The sequence below is a fragment of the Macaca fascicularis genome, chromosome 1 (genome assembly GCF_037993035.2).
Source record: "Macaca fascicularis isolate 582-1 chromosome 1, T2T-MFA8v1.1".
Classification (NCBI taxonomy): domain Eukaryota; kingdom Metazoa; phylum Chordata; class Mammalia; order Primates; family Cercopithecidae; genus Macaca; species Macaca fascicularis.
This window is the reverse complement of record NC_088375.1, coordinates 221449772-221467592: the sequence shown is the minus strand read 5'-3', so window position 1 is coordinate 221467592 and position 17821 is coordinate 221449772. Positions and strand designations below refer to the sequence as shown.

The window sequence follows — 17821 nt, the reverse complement described above, 5'->3', positions numbered from 1 at the left end:
GGCGTGGGCGCCGGTGGGTCATCTGTGTGAGGCTGGCCATGGACGCCAAAGCCATGGATGCATCCCCTAGGGAGGGAGTCGTGTGCAGAGATGACAGGCTGTGGTCCAGACCCCGTGTTCAGACCCTAATCTTACCAAGCATGACTCTAGGCAAGTTGTCTTAACAAAATTTGGGCTGCCATAACAAAATACCATGGACTAGGTGGCTTAAATGACAGAAATTAATTTTTTTCACAGTTCTGGAGACTGGAAGTTCAAGATTAGGGTGTCGCATGCTTTGGTTCTGGTCGGGGCTCTCTTCCTGGTTCACAGACTGCCACCTTCTGTCTGTGTCCTCTCATGACCTTTCTCGGGCACACGCATCTTCTTACAAGGCACATGCACTAATTGCGTCATGAATGTCCCATCCTCATGCCTCATTAAACCCAGTCACTTCCCGAAGGTCCCACCTCTAAATACGATCACACTGGGGGTTAGGGCTTCAGCACCTGAATGGGGTGCAGGGGACACAAACGTTCCATCTGTAACATTAGTTAACCTCTCTCAAGTCTGTTGACCTCTCAGGTTCCCCAAGGACAAAATTAAGCGTGCATGGACCCAGAGCATCACGGCACATACATGGCCTAGCACATCGTTTTTCCCTGCCCTTGAACTTGCCCTCCTTTCCCGCTTCCAGGGAAGTGACTGCTGTCTGCTACAGACTCTGTATTTGCTTCAATCTAACGGCTCTTTTCTTCCTCTTCTATTCATTTTGCTGCTTCTGATTGGCCGTGGACTTGGAAGCCATCGGCCATATTCGTTTGGATTGTGTGTACAGTAAGAGCAGCATGCACTGAACATGAAAGCTTGGGCTCTTCTTTCTTTTTTTTTTTTTGAGATGGAGTCTCCCTCTGTTGCCCAGGTTGGAGTGCAGTGGCGCTTTCTTGGCTCACTGCAAGCTCCGCCTCCTGGGTTCATGCCATTCTCCTTCCTCAGCCTCCGGAGTAGCTGGGACTACAGGCGCCTGCCACCACGCCCGGCTAATTTTTTGTATTTTTAGTAGAGACGGGGTTTCACCATGTTAGCCAGGATGGTCTCGATCTCCTGACCTTGTGATCCGCCCACCTCAGCCTCCCAAAGTGCTGGGATTATAGGCATGAGTCACTGCGCCCGGCCAAAAGCTTGAGTTCTGTGTGACTTTGCTCCTTAGGGACAGGCTGCAGGCCCAGGTGTGAATCTTAGTGCCTGCCTGCAGTGAGCTTCTGTCAGAGTTTACAGATCAGGGGCCGGGCGTGGTAGCTCATGCTTATAATCCCAGCACTTTGGGAGGCTGAGGTGGGTGGATCACCTGCTGTCAGGAGTTGAGACCAACCTGGCCAACATGGTGAAACCCTGTCTCTACTAAAAATACAAAAATTATCCGGGCGTGGTGGCGGGTGCCTGTAGTCCCAGGTACTCAGGAGGCTGAGGCGGGAGAATCGCTTGAATCTGGGAGGCGGAGATTGCAGTGAACCAAGAAAGCTCCACTGCATTCCAGCCTGAGTGACAGAGTGAGACTCCATTTCAAAAGAAAAAAAAAAGAGTTTACAGATCAGTGGGCACTGGTTGTGGACGACTCAGACTTTCCACAACGTTCTAGGCTGTTCTCCGGATTGTGAAGGTTCACGGGCCTCTGGATAAGCCATGCACTGACTTGTGAACAGTTACTTGCACAGCGACGATGCCATCACCATAACCTACAGGAAGCATCCTGTGACATTGTGCTCGCCCCCTGCTGGCTGACGGGGCATCCCCTTGTAACTGGAGGCAGTGCTGGGAGCGCACAGGCTGTCCTTGTGCTGGAGACTCTGGGCTCTGCTGTCCCTGGGCAGGGGCCGGGCCAGAGGAGGGTGTGTGGTCCTGAGACCATGTTTCCTCCACTTGCAAACCAGGGGCATCCCTCATGGCTGCCTCTACCCACCCACCCAACATTTCCTGTGCCAGGTCCCGTGCCTGGCGACATAGGAGATTCCACTGTCAGCAAGACTCAGTCCCTGCCCTCAAAGACATCCTCTTTTAGTGGTGAAGGAGTCAGCAACTCGACAGGCAAGGTGATTGCTGTGGGAAGAGCTGTGAGCGAAAGGCCCAGAAAGTCACAGAAGGACATAAGGAAGACAGATAGGAAACTCCAGAGGCTATAAGAACAGGGCTGGCGTGGCCGCTAACATGGGGAGGTCAAAGAAGTCCTCTTTCAGAAGACACTTAAGCTGAGACCCAAAAGGTGGGAGGGAGGGAGCTGCGGGCAGAGGAGGGCAGGGCAGGGCAAAGTCAAGCGGGGAGCAACCAGGTAAGAAGAGCTTGGCCTGGCTGAGAGACAAGTGCACAGGGCAAACGCAGAGTGCGTAAGGGGACCGGGAGGGTGGCGGGCAGGCGCACAGCACTCTAATAGTGTGGGACGGCTTGGGCCACTTTTGCACTGGGCAGTGACGTGGTCCAGTGTCGTGGTCATGTCCAATGGTCCTTATAAAGGCTTCTCTTGTTGCTTAGTGGCGAATGGATTGGTGGGGGGGGAGGCAGCATCAAAGTGGGGACAATGCAGTGGCAATTGCCACAGTCTCCGTGGAAGGCGTTGATGCCACAGGTTGAGCTGGGTGGTGGCAGTGGGAGTGGAGAGAGGTGTGTGGACTTGGAGGCAGAGTTAAGGAACCCGGAGATGGATCAGCTTGGGGGTGGGCACAGCGGGGGTCTCACAGGCCCCATGATCACAGCACACTGCCCTGACACTGCACCTGCTTCACATGAGTGTGGTTTCTAGGTCTATGGCCAATCCGAAGCAGCAAAATGAATAGAAGAGGAAGAAAAGGGCTACTGGGCTTTAGTTGTAACAACAACACCTTTGGCATTGCCATTTCCTGAGAAGAGTGACAAGCGTCCAGTGTGGCTGGAGCCTAGTAGGGGCGGGAGCAAGGTGGGACCCTAGGATGTGCCACTTTGCCGTGTTAAAGTGAGACACTCATTAGACATCCAAGTGGAGGGGCCGGGCAGGCAGTGGATGTGCCAGTGTGGAGCCCTGCACAGGAGTTTGAGCCAAAAGTCTGACTAAAGCATTGACACAGAGGTCTTACTTGACATTCAGTCTTTAACGACCGGTCAGGACCTTGGCTCACCTCCTGCTCCGATGCTTCCTGGGGTCATACCCAGTAGGAGCATCTCACATGTGCCAGATTCTTCCCAGAAAGCAAAATGCTCCCAATCCTGGTCACCAAAATGCTTCCAGCCCTGCTCTCTGTTGGCAGACTGGCAGGGACTGTCTCCATTTTACAGAGGGGGAAACTGAGGCTCCGAGGCCAAGAGACAGGGAGTGGCTTACCCTGAGCCATATAGTCAATGAGAATGAGGATCGGAGGCCACCCCCAGGCGGCCATACTGCATCCTCCTGGGATGATGACTTCTCCATTTGTGTCCACCACCCGCAACTGCCACAGTCACGACACTGTGCTGATACTGGAGGGCCAGGGTGCCCTGCACGGAGACCTTTCTCTAAAGTTAATCATTACTGTAACCCCAAATTGGTCTTCCTGCTTTGCAGAAGATCAACCTGGAGCTCAGACAAGTCCACGACTCGCTGAGGTCACACAGCTAGTGGGTGGTAACCAAGAATCATGAGGCTCTGCGCTAACTGCTCCTGTGCCCTGGAGAAGCACCCAACTCCGGAGCTTTGGTCCTCGGTATTTAACATCTCCGGGCTTGGGGCGCTGTGCTCTCATGAGTTCTTTGACAGTGAAGTGCTTCTTGATCAGGAAGGACAATCCCCCAGGACGTCCTGTCCCCGTCCTAACAGGAAACACCCAATTGGTGACCTGGTGTTTCCTCAAAATTGTGGCCCCGGGAGCTGAAAGGCCTGCGCTCTGCTCCCCTGGGAAAGTCTCCATATCCGTTTGAGCCTCAGTTTTCTCATCCGTGAAAGGGGTATAAAAGCACTTGTTCTTCCTATTTCCTGGGCTGCTGGGAGGGTTCAGAGAGAAAGCTGAGAAAGTCCTTAGGAGTCATGGAGGCCATGTTCATGTTGGCTGGCGTGGTCCTCCATTAGGCCAGGCAGTGGATGAGGGGTGGCAGAGGGGCCTCTGCCTTCAGGGGTTCTGCCCCGGACCCACTGCCTCCACCCAGGTGGACGCCATGAGCCGGGGGAGGAGGCGCGCCCCCTGGTGGAGACGCTGTGGTTGCTGCATCCCCAGGAGCCAAAGGGAGCAGAGACGCACTGGCTGGCTAGAGAGGCCTGGGAGGTCGGGGTGTTATTTTTGTGTGATTGGCTTTTGGATATTTAATAACAGAGAGAAGGAGAAGCTGGGTGCTGATGATGCAGGGCATGTCTGCCTCCAAAGCTTCTGCTGGTCTTGCTACACCACTGTAGACATTTCCCTAGGAAGGGTGACGTCGTAGGGAGGGGACCTGCTCTTTGCCAGCTCTGTTTCTTATTCCCCAACAGGACATAGGAGTCCATGTCTCCAGCAGCCTCCCAGCTGGCTGTCTCCTCCCAGGTTGGGTCTCCTGGGGCACCAGCCAGCTAGAATGGGGGTGGGGGGTGGCCACTAGCTGCAGAGACAGCCCCCCACCTCAGGCCCCCTCATGGGCCTTGGTGGCCCGTCAGGAGCACAGTTGCATGAAGCGTGGGGCCTCCGTTTCTTCCTTAACTCCTGCACAGGCGAGTAGACTGAGCTGACCGTGGGCCTTGGCTGCACAGCACGGGGGAGGAATTCAAACTGGGGCAGCCCTGACCTTGACGGAGAGCCAGGCCCTTGGGGGAGGCTCACTCGTCTCCCCTGTCACAGCAGGTCTCTTCGTCTTGTCTAAGGCTTTTCTCCGGCACCTTCTACATTTGCTCGTCTGTTGATACATTTGCATATTTTAATATTGATTGAGGGCTCCCTTGCCAACGTTGGCACTATCAGCATTTGGGGCTGGTTAAATCTTTGTTGCGGGGGCCTGTCCTGGTCACTGTAGGAGGTTTAGCAGCACCCCTGGCCTTACCCTCCAGATGCCAGTAGCAGCACCCTTCTCTCAGGTGTGAAAGCCAACAGTGTCTCCAGACATTACCAAGTGTGTGCCCTGATTGAGAGTCACTGATGTGAACTCTGCCATGTGCCAGCTTTGAGCTGGACTCCATTCCCATCTCCTGTTCCCTCAGGCAGAGCTGGCTCTGCAAACAACCAGAGCAGGTGGGGTTCCGGGCGTGTTTGTCCCTCCTGCTTTCCTACCTGCCTGGCCTCCCGCCTCCTCTGACCTGGGCCGCCTTGTCCGGAGGCCCCCCTCACTTTCCATTCTTCCATCTAGAGAGGCAGACAGGTGACAGGCTCTCTGTGCCTCAGTTTCCTCATCTGTAAATGAAGGATAATAACAGTATCCACCTGGGTAGGTTGTGTGAAGAGTTAGATTGTTTGTCTGTGGAAAATGCCTAGCACAGTTCTGGACACGCAGTGAGCCTGTATGTATCACTCTTACTCCGTGGATGTTTGTTTGTTTATTTATTTATTTGAGATGGAGTCTTGCTCTGTCGCCCAGGCTGGAGTACAATGGAACAATTTCAGCTCACTGCAGCCTCTGCCTCCTGGGTTCAAGCGATTCTCCTGTCTCTGCTTCCCAAGTAGCTGTGATTACAGGCGTGCACCACCACGCCTGGCTCATTTTTGTATTTTTAGTAGAGACAGGGTTTCACCATGTTGGCCAGGCTGGTCTTGAACTCCTGACCTCAGGTGATCCACCCACCTCAGCCTCCCAAAGTGCTGGGATTACAGGCGTGAGCCACTGCACCTGGCCGGATGTTTATTTTTATTGTGCCAAGCTGGGGATGCAACAATGAACGAGACAAAGATCCTGACCTTGGGATCTTAGAGCTTATGAGAAAGGCAGACACCTTATTCTGGACACGTAAGGGGCCTGTTGGAGGAACACCCCACCCAGGAGTTAAAGAAGGAAAGCTTCCTGGAGGAGGTAACATCCCAGCTGGGATATGGAAGAGAAGGACGACTTAGCTGAGTGAGGAAAGGAGAGGAATAATGGTGTGGATCAATTTTTTAAAGGCCCTTCTGAAAAAATCAGATCCCATTTACTGGGGTGGGGCGGGGGAGCTTTTTTTGTACAAATAGGGCAAAACCATGCCCCCCCAAAATCCTAGATTCACCTCTTTGGGAAGCCACGTCACCCCCGTGAGATACTCAGCATGGAAGTGCTTGGCACAGGATAGATGTGGAGGGTGGGGTTAAGGGCAGGGAGGGGACCTGCCTCCATCCCCCACAACCCAGCCCATGTGCAGGTGTGTTTGTACTTTGATAACAGTAACCTCCCCAGATGCTTTCTGCCTTATGGGTATTGGGGCCTGGCAGGAGGGGAGAACAGGGAGGCACCTGGGGAAATAGAACCAGAGAAGGGCAAAGCTGTTGTTCTGATGCAATCGGAATCATTCTGGCTCACCTGCATATCCACTGGGGGTCACCAGACGGCGCTGCCCATCATGGTGTCTCAGAACCAGCTCAATGGGCACCCCTCTTGCCCGTGCTTCTGCAGTCGCCTCCGAGGGGAGAGAATTGGTGGATCGGACATGGAGAAGGACACATTGGTGGTTTAAGCTCATGTCCTGTTAGCTGACGCCAGGCACCTGGCCTCAAGGCATCCAGGAAGTGCAGTCCTGCCCAGGCCTGGGAAGTGGTGACCAGCACTAAGGAAGCCCCCCAGCAATGTCTAGGGCACTGGGCTGGGCTCCTGATGACAATGTGTGTTGTTCCTCTTCCTACACAGCTACAGCCTCCGCTTGGCATCCCGATGCTCTCCACCAGCAGCCCCGTACATCACCAGGCAGTGTAGGAAGGTCAAAGCCCCGGCTGCAGCCCAGTTCCAGGGACCATTCTTCAAAGAGTAGACACTCTGCCTGCTCCCTGACAGGTACGAGGCAGGACGGAACAGCTTCTGGCACTGTGTGGGTGGGTCTGGGTGTCGAGGGGGTGTGGGCTTGGGTCTTGGGTGGGGAGGGGAGGAGAGAAAGGGGTGGGCGTGATTGCTTGTGTGTACCAGGCACGGTGCAGGGTCTCCCTCCAGGAGGGCACGTGGCTGAGTGCCGACTCTGGACCACCTGTTTCATATCCCAGCTCTGCTACTTCCTGGCTGCGAACTTCAAGCAAATTACTTAGTCTTTCTGAGCCTCAGTTTCCACATTTGTACAGTGGGCACTACAATAGTACCTACTTTATAGGGTGTTTGTGAGAATTACAAGTGTCAAATGTGCAAAGCACCTAGAAGAGTGTCAGCCACATAGTAAGCACTAGGTAAGTCATTACTGGAGTAATAATGATAAAAATACTAATTATACTCAGTTCTCAATTGCCTCAGAGGCCTTAAGACCAGAAAAGATGGCAGAGTTCCTATTCTCACAGTGTAATTGAAAGTAAAGCCGGGCGCGGTGGCTCACGCCTGTAATCCCAGCACTTTGGGAGGCCGAGGCGGGCGGATCACAAGGTCAGGAGATCGAGACCACGGTGAAACCCCGTCTCTACTAAAAATACAAAAAATTAGCCGGGCGCGGTTGTGGGCGCCTGTAGTCCCAGCTACTCGGGAGGCTGAGGCAGGAGAATGACGTGAACCCGGGAGGCGGAGCTTGCAGCGAGCCGAGATCGCGCCACTGCACTCCAGCCTGGGCGACAGAGCGAGACTCCGTCTCAAAAAAAAAAAAAAAAAAAAAAAGAAAGTAAAAAAAAATACAGGCTGAGTAACCCTAATCCAAAAATCCAAACTCTGGAATGCCCCAAAATCTGAAACTGGAGTAAGGACATGACACTCAAAGGAAATGCTCATTGAGCATTTCAGATTTCAGATTTTTGGATTAGGGATGCTGAACCAGTAACTGTGTATGCAAATATTCCAAAATCCAAAAAAAATCCAAAATCCAAAAAATTTTGGGTCTCAAGCATTTCGGATAAGGGATATGTAATCTGTCCTAATCCATGAAATAGAAAACTCAGATTTATTTTGGACCAAAACAGTCTCTTCCTAGGTTTTCTGATAGTAAAAGCGTGGAATCACTCTAAGATTTCTGTTGGATAACAGCGTGGAAACCAGACTTTTCATTTGTGGAGTACCTGGGTTCTGCTGGTGACCGATGAGCAGGCTTGGCCTTCCCTGTTGGTGACACCACACAACCGCATTCATTGTGTCCCCAAGGCCAGCATCTCAAAGTGTGATCAGAGGACCTCACACATCAGAAGATCTAAGATGCTGTTATAAATACAGATCTCAGAGTCCAGTTCCAAATGTACAAAATGGCCAAAAAGGCTCAAATCCCATTTACTGGACTATAGTATGAATAGGGCCAAACCCCATTTAAAAATCCTGCATTCGGCCAGGCGCGGTGGCTCACGCCTGTAATCTCGGCACTTTGGGAGGCCGAGGAGGGCAGATCACAAGGCCAGGAGATGGAGACCATCCTGGCTAACACAGTGAAACCCCTGTCTCTACTAAAAATACAAAAAAATTAGCCAGGCGTGGTGGCGGGCGCCTGTAGTCCCAGCTACGTGGGAGGCTGAGGCAGGAGAATGGCTTGAACCCGGGAGGTGGAGCTTGCAGTGAGCTGAGATTACACCACTGGACTCCAGCCTGGGTGACAGAGCGAGACTTCATCTCAAAAAAAAAAAAAAAAAAAAAAAAAATCCCGAGTTCACATCTCTGTGGGAAGTCACATCAGCCCGGTGGGATACCCAGCATGGAAGTGGTTGGCACAGCACAGATGCTGAATACAGGGTTAATGGGAGAGGGGACTGGCCACCACCCCTCACAGCCCTGCTTGTATTTGTGGGTGGGTATTGTTGGCACGGGCCCATCCTGGTGGGTGTGACCAGGGAACGTGCACTAGCAGATGACCCCCTGGGTTCTGGGACACACTTAGGTTTGGGGATGCCTGCTTAACACAAGGCAGGGGTTAAAACAAGCCAGGGTCGTTTGGAATGAGTGTAGTTCAAGGCAAGAATGGGCTGAATTCTGAAACTCTGAGGTCTTTTGTGTTATGCCAGAAAGAGAAGGCTCTTTCTTCCTTCTCCCTGCCCTCCCTCCCCAAGACCTCACTTCTCTCTTTCCTTTTTTTTTTTTTGAGACGGAGTCTCACGCTGTTGCCCAGGCTGGAGTGCAGTGGCGCAATCTCGGCTCACTGCAAGCTCCGCCTCCCGGGTTCACGCCATTCTCCTGCCTCAGCCTCCCGAGTAGCTGGGACTACAGGCGCCCACAACCACGCCCGGCTAATTTTTTGTATTTTTAGTAGAGACGGGGTTTCACCGTGGTCTCGATCTCCTGACCTTGTGATCCGCCCGCCTCGGCCTCCCAAAGTGCTGGGATTACAGGCGTGAGCCACCGCGCCCGGCTTTTTTTTTTTTTTTTTTTTTGAGATGGAGTCTCGCTCTGTTGCCAGGCTGGAGCGCAGTGGCACGATCTTGGCTCACTGCAGCCTCCACCTCTCAGGTTCAAGAGATTCCCCTGCCTCAGCCTCCTGAGTAGCTGGAACTACAAGTGCCCGCAACTACGCCCAGCTAATTTTTTTTTTTTTTTTTTGTATTTTAGTAGAGACAGGGTTTCACCATGTTGGCCAGGATGGTCTTGATCTCCTGACCTCGTGATCTGCCTGCCTCTGCCTCCCAAAGTGTTGGGATTACAGGCGTGAACCACCCCCCTGGCTGTTTACTTCTCTCTTTCTAAAGCAGTTGGAGTTTCCGGCTTGGCTTTATTCCCTGGGGTTTGGGGAGGGAGCAAAAATAAAATCCACTCTTCCCCAGAGAGTCTGTTGTCTGCTGCTAGAACTGAACCTGTCTCTCTGGGGCCAGCTGCTCCCTGACAGGGGAACCTGGAGACTAGACCCTGAGCTGGAGTCTTACGGAACAATGTTGAAATGGTCTCTAAGATAGTACAGAACTCGGAGGCCCTGGGAGATGAACCTCCCATTTTATAGATGGAAAAATTGAGGCCCCAAGAGAAGAGACATAGGACGTGGCTAGAGTCTTCTGGAAAATGAGAGACCATACCAGGATGAGCAATTCCAACTCTGGGAACCATTTGTGTCCAGCATCCTCTTTGTGGCCAAGGCTGCTGCGTGAACCTTCTGTGTTGATGGGCACCGGGGAATTGCTTCTACCCCCGAGCAGGTGTTCTCTGCAGCCGGAGGGAGAGCCAGGTGCAACTGGGCTGGCTTCCTTCCGAAACAGACTGGGCCATTTCTGTCGGCCACTGCAGGCTTGGCCATGACGAAGATGAAATGTACATAGCATTTGCCAAGCCTTATGAATTTAGGCTTTGCCCCAGGGCCAGGCACTGTCCTAGGTGGTGGCCTTCTTTTTCCTTCTTTAAAAACGCATACAGTTTCCCAAGCTAAGCAATCAAATGAAGAGAGACCTAACGTCGTTTGGCCCTGCATCTTATGGTCTCTGCTCACCAACAACGAAGGCTCCAAACTGAGCAGTTTCATGTCTAAGTGACTGAAACTTACTCCTTAAAATCTTAGGTAGCTTTTTTTCCATTTTATAAATTGGTACTTACATCAAGCATGTGCTACTTTTATTATTTTTAAAATAATTTTAAAAAAATCTTCTTTATACTGTTTGCCTTAGTTAGCTCAGGCTGCCATCACAAAATACCACTGACTGCGTGGCTTAAATATTGAACAGAAATTTATTTCCTGATGGTTCTTGAGGCTGGAAGTACCAGGTCAGGGTGCCACTATAGCCAGGTTCTGATGAGGGCCTGCTTCCTGGCTTGCAGACGTCCACCTTATTGCGGTGTCCTCACGTGGCAGGATCCTGGGGGAGAGCAAGCTCTCTGGTGTGTCTTCTTAGAAGTCCACTCACCTCATCATGAGCCCTGCTTCATGATCTCATCTAACCCTAATCACCTCCCAAAGGCCCCACCTCCAAATACCATCACATGGCGGGGTTAGGGCTTCAGCATCAGGGTTTTAGGGGGACACAGTTCAGTCCATAGCACTGTTTAACACAGTTCCAGATTTATCAAAATGCCACAGCCAAGTCTTTTAGCTCAGGAAGGTGTGCAGGTCAAAGCCCTCATTTTACAGAGACGGAAACTGACATGAAGGAGCGTGTGGCAGAACTGGTATCAACACTCTGGTCTCCTGATTCCCTGGACGGATCCTGGACTTTTAAGTGGACCGTGCCTCCTTCATGCAAAACTGTGTGTGCGTGTGGGTTTTGTTCAGAGAAAAGATTGACCTTCTTGAAGGACCCACGGCCTTGGCTGCTTTGCCTGCTCTTGCCCATTCCGAATTCAAGGCTTCGTCACCCGTCTCCCGGACGGTCTGAATGCAGGAAGAATGAACACGGAGAAGTGTGATTTCTGGCCAGCACTGCCTTTCACCAGTCTCTGCAGCACCCCCTTTACTGTGGCTCACACAACGCCAAGAGGTTTCTGTTCACTTTTAAGTGCAGAAAAGTGCCGCACTGCCTAGTCTATAGGGACGCTTCCTTTGCACATCCTGTCTTCACCCCGCGTCTTTCCCACCCCAGAGGTTCAGCGAGAGGCCCAGGGATGGAATAGCCTCTCACCTGTCTGGCCACCATTGTGATCCTTCTCTCGGCTGTTGCTGCTCCTTTGGCAAAGACCAGCAGCCTCAGGGCCCTCTGTGGGCAGGATTTCTGACCTGGGCTCTCTCCTGGGGTCCTGGGAGTGGGGTATGTGGAGGTTGCCCCTCCTGGCCCATCTCCCTTGTATGAGAGCTCCCCTCCACCTCAGGTCCAGCCCCCAGCTCCTGCGGCTGTGACCTCCCCAGAGGGCTGCTCTCTCGGTGGGGGACTGGCAAGATGGCTTCTTTAATGGATCCCACGTGACCCAGGGGAGACCCACACTTGCTGGCTACGCCTGGCCAAGGGAATGCAGCCACTCCATAGCGGGCCCCGCCTCTGCTTCCTTTTCTTCCCCCTGCCCTGGCTTATGGGCACAGGCAGACAGGCCAGTCTGCGGCATAAGCAGGCGTCCTCTGGGAAGGGACACGCCCTCTCTTGAAGACATCCCACTCCCCACAAACAACCCTTTCCAGTCCCATGGAGACATTTCAAGGAATTGAAATGAACATAGCATAGTGGTTAGGTGCACAGTGTCCCACTCCCTGCAAACAGCCCTTTCCAGCCCCATCGAGACATTTCGGGGAATTGAAATGAACATAGCGTAGTGGTTAGTTGCACAGTGTCTGGAGCTATGCCTTCAGTGGCTACTTCACTCCTTTATGTTTCAATTCACGCATCTGCGAAATGGGTTAATAATAATAATACCTCTGTCATGGGTTTGTTGAGAGGATTGCATAGCTTAGTGAATGAAAAGCCCTTAGCAAAGTGCCTGGTATGCAGTAAGCCTTCCATAAAAAACTGGTTTTATTATTATTGAAATGTTACATTATTAACTGTAGTAACAATAATAGCAGTAGTTATTTTTAGCAGTAGTGACCAGGTCCACTGGGCAAGAGAACTGTATCCCTGAACTTGGCCCAGCCAATTCAACCCAATGCAGTGAACATTATTTGTTTATTTATTTTGAGACAGGGTCTCACTCTGTCGCCCAGGCTGGAGTGCAGTGGTGCAGTCTTGGCTCACTGCAACCTCTGCCTCCCGGGTTCAAGGGGTTCTCCTGCCTCAGCCTCCTGAGTAGCTGGGATTACAGGCACCCACCACCACACCTGGCTAAGTTTTGTATTTTTAGTAGAGTCGGGGTTTCACCATGTTGGCCAGGCTGGTCTCAAACTCCTGACCTCCAATGATCTGCCCACCTCAGCCTCCCAAAGTGCTAGGATTACAGGCATGAGCCACTGCGCCTGGTCTCTAGTGAACATTACTAAAGGTTCACCCATATTTTCAGCTCTGGACTAAGCACTGTAAATGTGGTTTCTGCGGAGGAACCATGCGGGAACAGCCATCCCCTCCCGACTGGAAGAGCACACAGATGCTGGAGTGAATGAGCCTGACCTGGGTTCAAGCCTCACCTCTGCTGCTCATCATCGGCAGACTTGTACAAGTTATTTCTCCTCTCTGAGCCTCCATTTCTCTCATATAAAATGGGGATCTGTGTTGCCTGGCATGAGGGTTGTTGTGAACATCCAAAGGAAATTAAGCAGGAGTACCATGACTTTGGAAGACTGTTTGGCAGTGTCAACTGATGCTGAACATGTGGGTGCCTCAGGACCCAGCAGTCCCACTGCTGGGGACACATTCAGCAGATATGTACCCACGTGCACCAGGAAACAACTGCGAGAATGCTGATATGTTATCTATGAACGTCCTACGACCCAGCACTTCCGCTCAGCAGAAATGCATACATATATGTACCATACGTGTCTTCTAGACACATACAAGAATGTTCTAGCAGCATGACTCACATGGCACCAAACTGGAAGTTCCCAGTAGTGGATCAGCAGAGGAGTAGATGGATAGAGGTGGTGTATTTCTATCGTAGCACACTACACAACAACAAGGTGGAAAACATCAACCACACGTGCAGAATGGGTGACTCTCACAAACACTCAGTGGAAAAAGCCAGACACAGGAGGAGATGTACTGATTGACCCTATTTATTTAACTTAAAAAATGGGTGAAATCAGTCTATGGTGTTAGAGGTGAGGACAGTGGTTCTTCCGGAGGGCAGGAGGGTTCATGTATCCTTAAAGGGGTCACGGGTTGGGGGCTGATGAGCGGCTGTCACGTTCTGGTTCTTCAGCTGGCAGGTGCCAGCTCTGCAGGTGTATTCACTGTGAAAATTCATCAAGCTGCGCTTTTTGCTGTATGTACGGTATGTTTCAATAAACAGTTTAATTACAAAATTAAGCGCAATAACGCGTGGACCACCGTGATCGGCACTGAATATGTGCTCACCGTTATTATTTTTATTTTCTTTTTCTCCTCAGCACCTGAAGTGACCTGGAATCAGTGAAGCCAAAGGGACTGGCAGTCTGCCCTGCAGGGAGTACCGACCTATCCCAGTTGTGTGAGCCTGCGAGAGAAAGGGAGTGCATGTGCGTGCGTGCATGTGTGCGTGCATGCATGTGTGCGTGCGTGTGTGTTCAGGTGTTCTCGTGCGGGTGCGCGAGTGGTCTTCAAACAAGGGTCCTGAACCCCGAGGCGGCAGGAAGGCGGCCGACTCCACACTGTCCTTTGGGATGATACTTGGATGCAGCTCTTGGGACCGTGTTTTGCAGCTCAGCCTTCCTGTTGGGGTGGGGCCTCTCCTACTATGCAATTTTTCAAGAGCTCCTTGACCCTGCTTTTAGCTTCTTGAGTTGTCTTTTGCCATTATGGGGACTTTTGTCTGACCCAGGGGTCAGCCTTAGGAAGGCCTTCAGGAGGAGGCCGAGTTCCCCTTCCGTACCACCCCTGTCTCCCCATCTTCCCTCTCCCCGCAACATCTCTGGGAATCAATAGCATATTGACACGTTGGAGCCAAGCCCGAACATTCCCCTTGGCCCCGGCACATGGAAAATCCCCTTCCTTGCCTAAGGTGTCTTGAGTTTCTGGCTCTTGAGTCATTTCCAGACTTGAAATTCTCATCAGTCCATTGCTCTTGAGTCTTTGCAGAGAACCTCAAATCAGGTGCACCTGGGAGAAAGACTTTGTCCTCACTTACAGATCTATTTCCTCCCTTGGGAAGGGCAGGGAATGGGGATGGTGTATGGAGGGGAGGGATCTCCTGTGCCCTTCATTGCCACACTTGGTGGGACCATGAACACCTTTAGTGTCTGAGCTTCTCAAATTAGCTGCAATAGGAAGCAAACAAATTGGGAAATGAAAAAAAAAAATGGGAAGACTAAAAAGCACAGGGGGAAGAAGAAGAGATTTCGGAGGCCATCCTGCCAGGGGCGGACTGGGCTGACTCCTGCTGTCTGGAGGACAGTCAGTCCATGTCTCGGAGAAACGGGTGAGCTGAGCTTGGCGTTCGAACCCAGTTCAGTGAGGTTCTTGGGTTTTGTGCCTTTGGGGCAGACCCCAGACGAGGATGTCTGAGACCATTTGGGTGCTGTTTTCTCAGCTCCAATTTCCATAGTGAGCTATCAAACCCAGAGCGGAAGGAGGGAGCTCTGATGAGCACGATTTGTCACACAATAAAGGGATTTTTTTTTTTTCAGGGCTACTATGGTTGATCTTGCAACTCTGTAAATATGTATGTAGACACTTTTAAAAGCACGTATTTATGTCCCTGACTGTAAATGCCCCATTTTTAAAGTTTTATAACTTGTGTTATTTAATGAGTCAGTCAATCGGCTGCAGTATGGGGTCTGATAAGGATCTAGAAAAAGGGTCTCATGTGGACCCTCACATGGGCAGAAAAATGGTGATCATTGGCCGACATCACAGTTTTCCTGTTTCCCACCCAGCTAAAAACCGTTGTTCGCTTTAAATTTTCATAAACTGTAATCCTTTCACTGGCTCCTACAGTTAACCCTCACAAGCATGAAGTGCTGTGGCTGTTCCTTATCCTAATGATACGCTTTTGTCCCGTAAATGTCAACACTCATGAGCCATACCCCGGCCTCTCAGTTCTTGAGGGGCTCCCCCTTCAGCAGTGAGGAAAGCTCACAAACCCCAAACCTGGCAAGTCACCTGCAGCCCATGGTGAGCGCTGGCCATCCAGCACTCACTGGCCATCCAGGCTGAGGCCTTGGGGTCACTCCTTTTTTGCATGTGCAAATGTGCTGGTCACCCTTCAGTGCTCCCAGATGGTCAGGAAAACTGTTCCAATCCTGAAAAGTGGGGATGGCTTTGTAAAAGTGGCGTTTCCTGGTCAGTGGTGGTCTTCAAGACGACAGCTCTGTATCTGCCATGTGAAGAGAAATAACAATAAAAGTGTGAAGAGCGATTGTGAGGAACAAGCGTGGGAGTGATCATTTTGGTTTCTGTGCTCTGTCTTCTGTGGTGGTGGTTTCGGTGGGAGTGGGGTGCGGGTCCCTGAATGCTCCCTCCCAGCAACAGGAGGAACCAAGGGCTCAAGGAAGCTCACTCTGGAAACATCCCACCTGGTAAGCGAGGCTACTCTGCCACCTGCCAGCCAGTGAGTTGAACCACATCACTAACACCAGAAAGACCTCTTTTGATTGCAAATATAGTCTCGTCTTTAAACAGCTTTATTGAGAGCTAATCCACAGATCATACCACTTACCAGTTAAGCGTACACATCAGTGGCTTTTAGTATATTCAGTGTCATGCAGCCATCTCCACAATCAATTTCAGAACATTTCCATCACCCCTAAAAAGAAACCACAGGCCCATTAGCAGTTACTCCCCATTTCTCCCACAGCCCCTACCCTTAGGCAACCACAGATCTACTTTGTGTTCCCGTAGATTTATCTATTCTGGACATTTCATAGAAGTCGAACTGAACTAGATAACATGTGGTCTTTTGTGACTGGCGTCTTTTACTTAGCATAATGTTTTCAAGGTTTGTCTAGGTTGCAGCGCATGTTAGTACTTCGTTCCTTTTTATGGCCAAATGTTCCATTGTAGGAATAGACCGTATTTCGCTCACTCATTCTTCAGGTGATTTACTTTGGTGCTGGTTCTGCTTTTTGGCTATTAAGAATGTTGCTGCTATGAACATTCGTGTGACAGTTTTTGTGTGGACATAGATCTTCTTGGATATATAGCTAGGAGGGAACTGGGTCATATGGCAACTCTATATTTCACATTTTGAGGAACTGCCAAACTGTTTTCCAAAGTAGCTGCACTATTTCACATCCCCACCCATAAGGATTCCAGTTTCCCCACATTCTTGTCAGCACTTGGCACTGTCTTTTTTAAAATTTAGCCACCCTACTGGGTGTGAATGTAAATGAATTCTTTGAAGGAATAACCATCCCTCTGATGACAAATCCTGGCAGAGTTAGATATCTGAGTCCCAAGAGGATGGGGATGGGTACAGGGGATTCTGATGGGGAGTGAAAGACAAGTGTATTCTTGGGTTTGGGTGGAAGGAGACCCCAAAATGATCTTTGTCCACATCCAAATATTGCAGAAAAGTAGGAGGAAGAACCCAAAGTTCTAGCTTTTCACTTAAACACTTCCTCTAAAAAAGAGAAGAGGCAATGTGTTAGAGTTCTCCAGAGAAACAGAACCAGAAGGCTATATATATATATATATATATATATATATATATATATATATATATGATTTATTATGATGAATTGGCTCACATGATTGTGAAGGCTGAGAAGTCCCCAGATCTGCTGTCTGCAAGCTGGAGACCCAGGAAAGCCAGTGGTGTAACTGAGTCCAAGTCCAAAGGTCTGAGAACCAGGGGAGTTGATAGAAATCCCCGTCTGACGGGCGGATCACGAGGTCAGGAGATCAAGACCATCCTGGCTAACACGGTGAAACCCCGTCTCTACTAAAAAATACAAAAAACTAGCCGGGCGAGGTGGCGGGCGCCTGTAGTCCCAGCTACTCGGGAGGCTGAGGCAGGAGAATGGTCTAAACCCGGGAGGCGGAGCTTGCAGTGAGCTGAGATCCGGCCACTGCACCCCAGCCTGGGCGACAGAGCAAGACTCTGTCTCAAAAAAAAAAAAAAAAAAAAGAAATCCCCGTCTGAGGGCAGAAGATGAGATGAGATGTCCCAGCTCAACAGTGGGGCAGGGGAAAAGGGGTGAGTTACTCCTTCCACTTTTTGCTCTCTCCGGGTCCTTAATGGATTGGACGATGCCACCCACACTGGGGAGGGCCATCTACTGAGTCCGCAGACTTAAATGCAAATCTCATCTGGAAACACCCTCACAGATACACTCAGAAATAACATTTAATCTGGGTACCCCGGGGTCAATTCAAGTTGACACATACAATGAACGATCCACTCTTTG

The 17821-nt window shown here is 51.0% G+C and overlaps 1 protein-coding gene across 13 annotated transcripts in view; it reads left to right on the top strand.

Moving 5' to 3' along the window:
• Positions 1–15841, top strand: part of PRDM2 (PR/SET domain 2) — a 129291-nt gene extending 113450 nt beyond the window's left edge. For 11 of the 13 annotated variants that reach the window (XM_074019759.1, XM_074019749.1, XM_074019748.1 and 8 more), the window contains 2 exons: positions 6751–6894; positions 13886–15841. In XM_074019759.1, coding sequence (XP_073875860.1) covers positions 6751–6871 — 121 coding nt within the window. In that variant the 3' untranslated portion in view covers positions 6872–6894; positions 13886–15841. Of the gene's footprint in view, positions 1–6750; positions 7394–7694; positions 8303–12843; positions 12942–13885 lie in introns of those variants that run through there. The other 2 variants (XR_012425885.1, XM_045380259.3) reach the window with 2 other exon arrangements.
• Positions 15842–17821: the final 1980 nt, after the last annotated feature.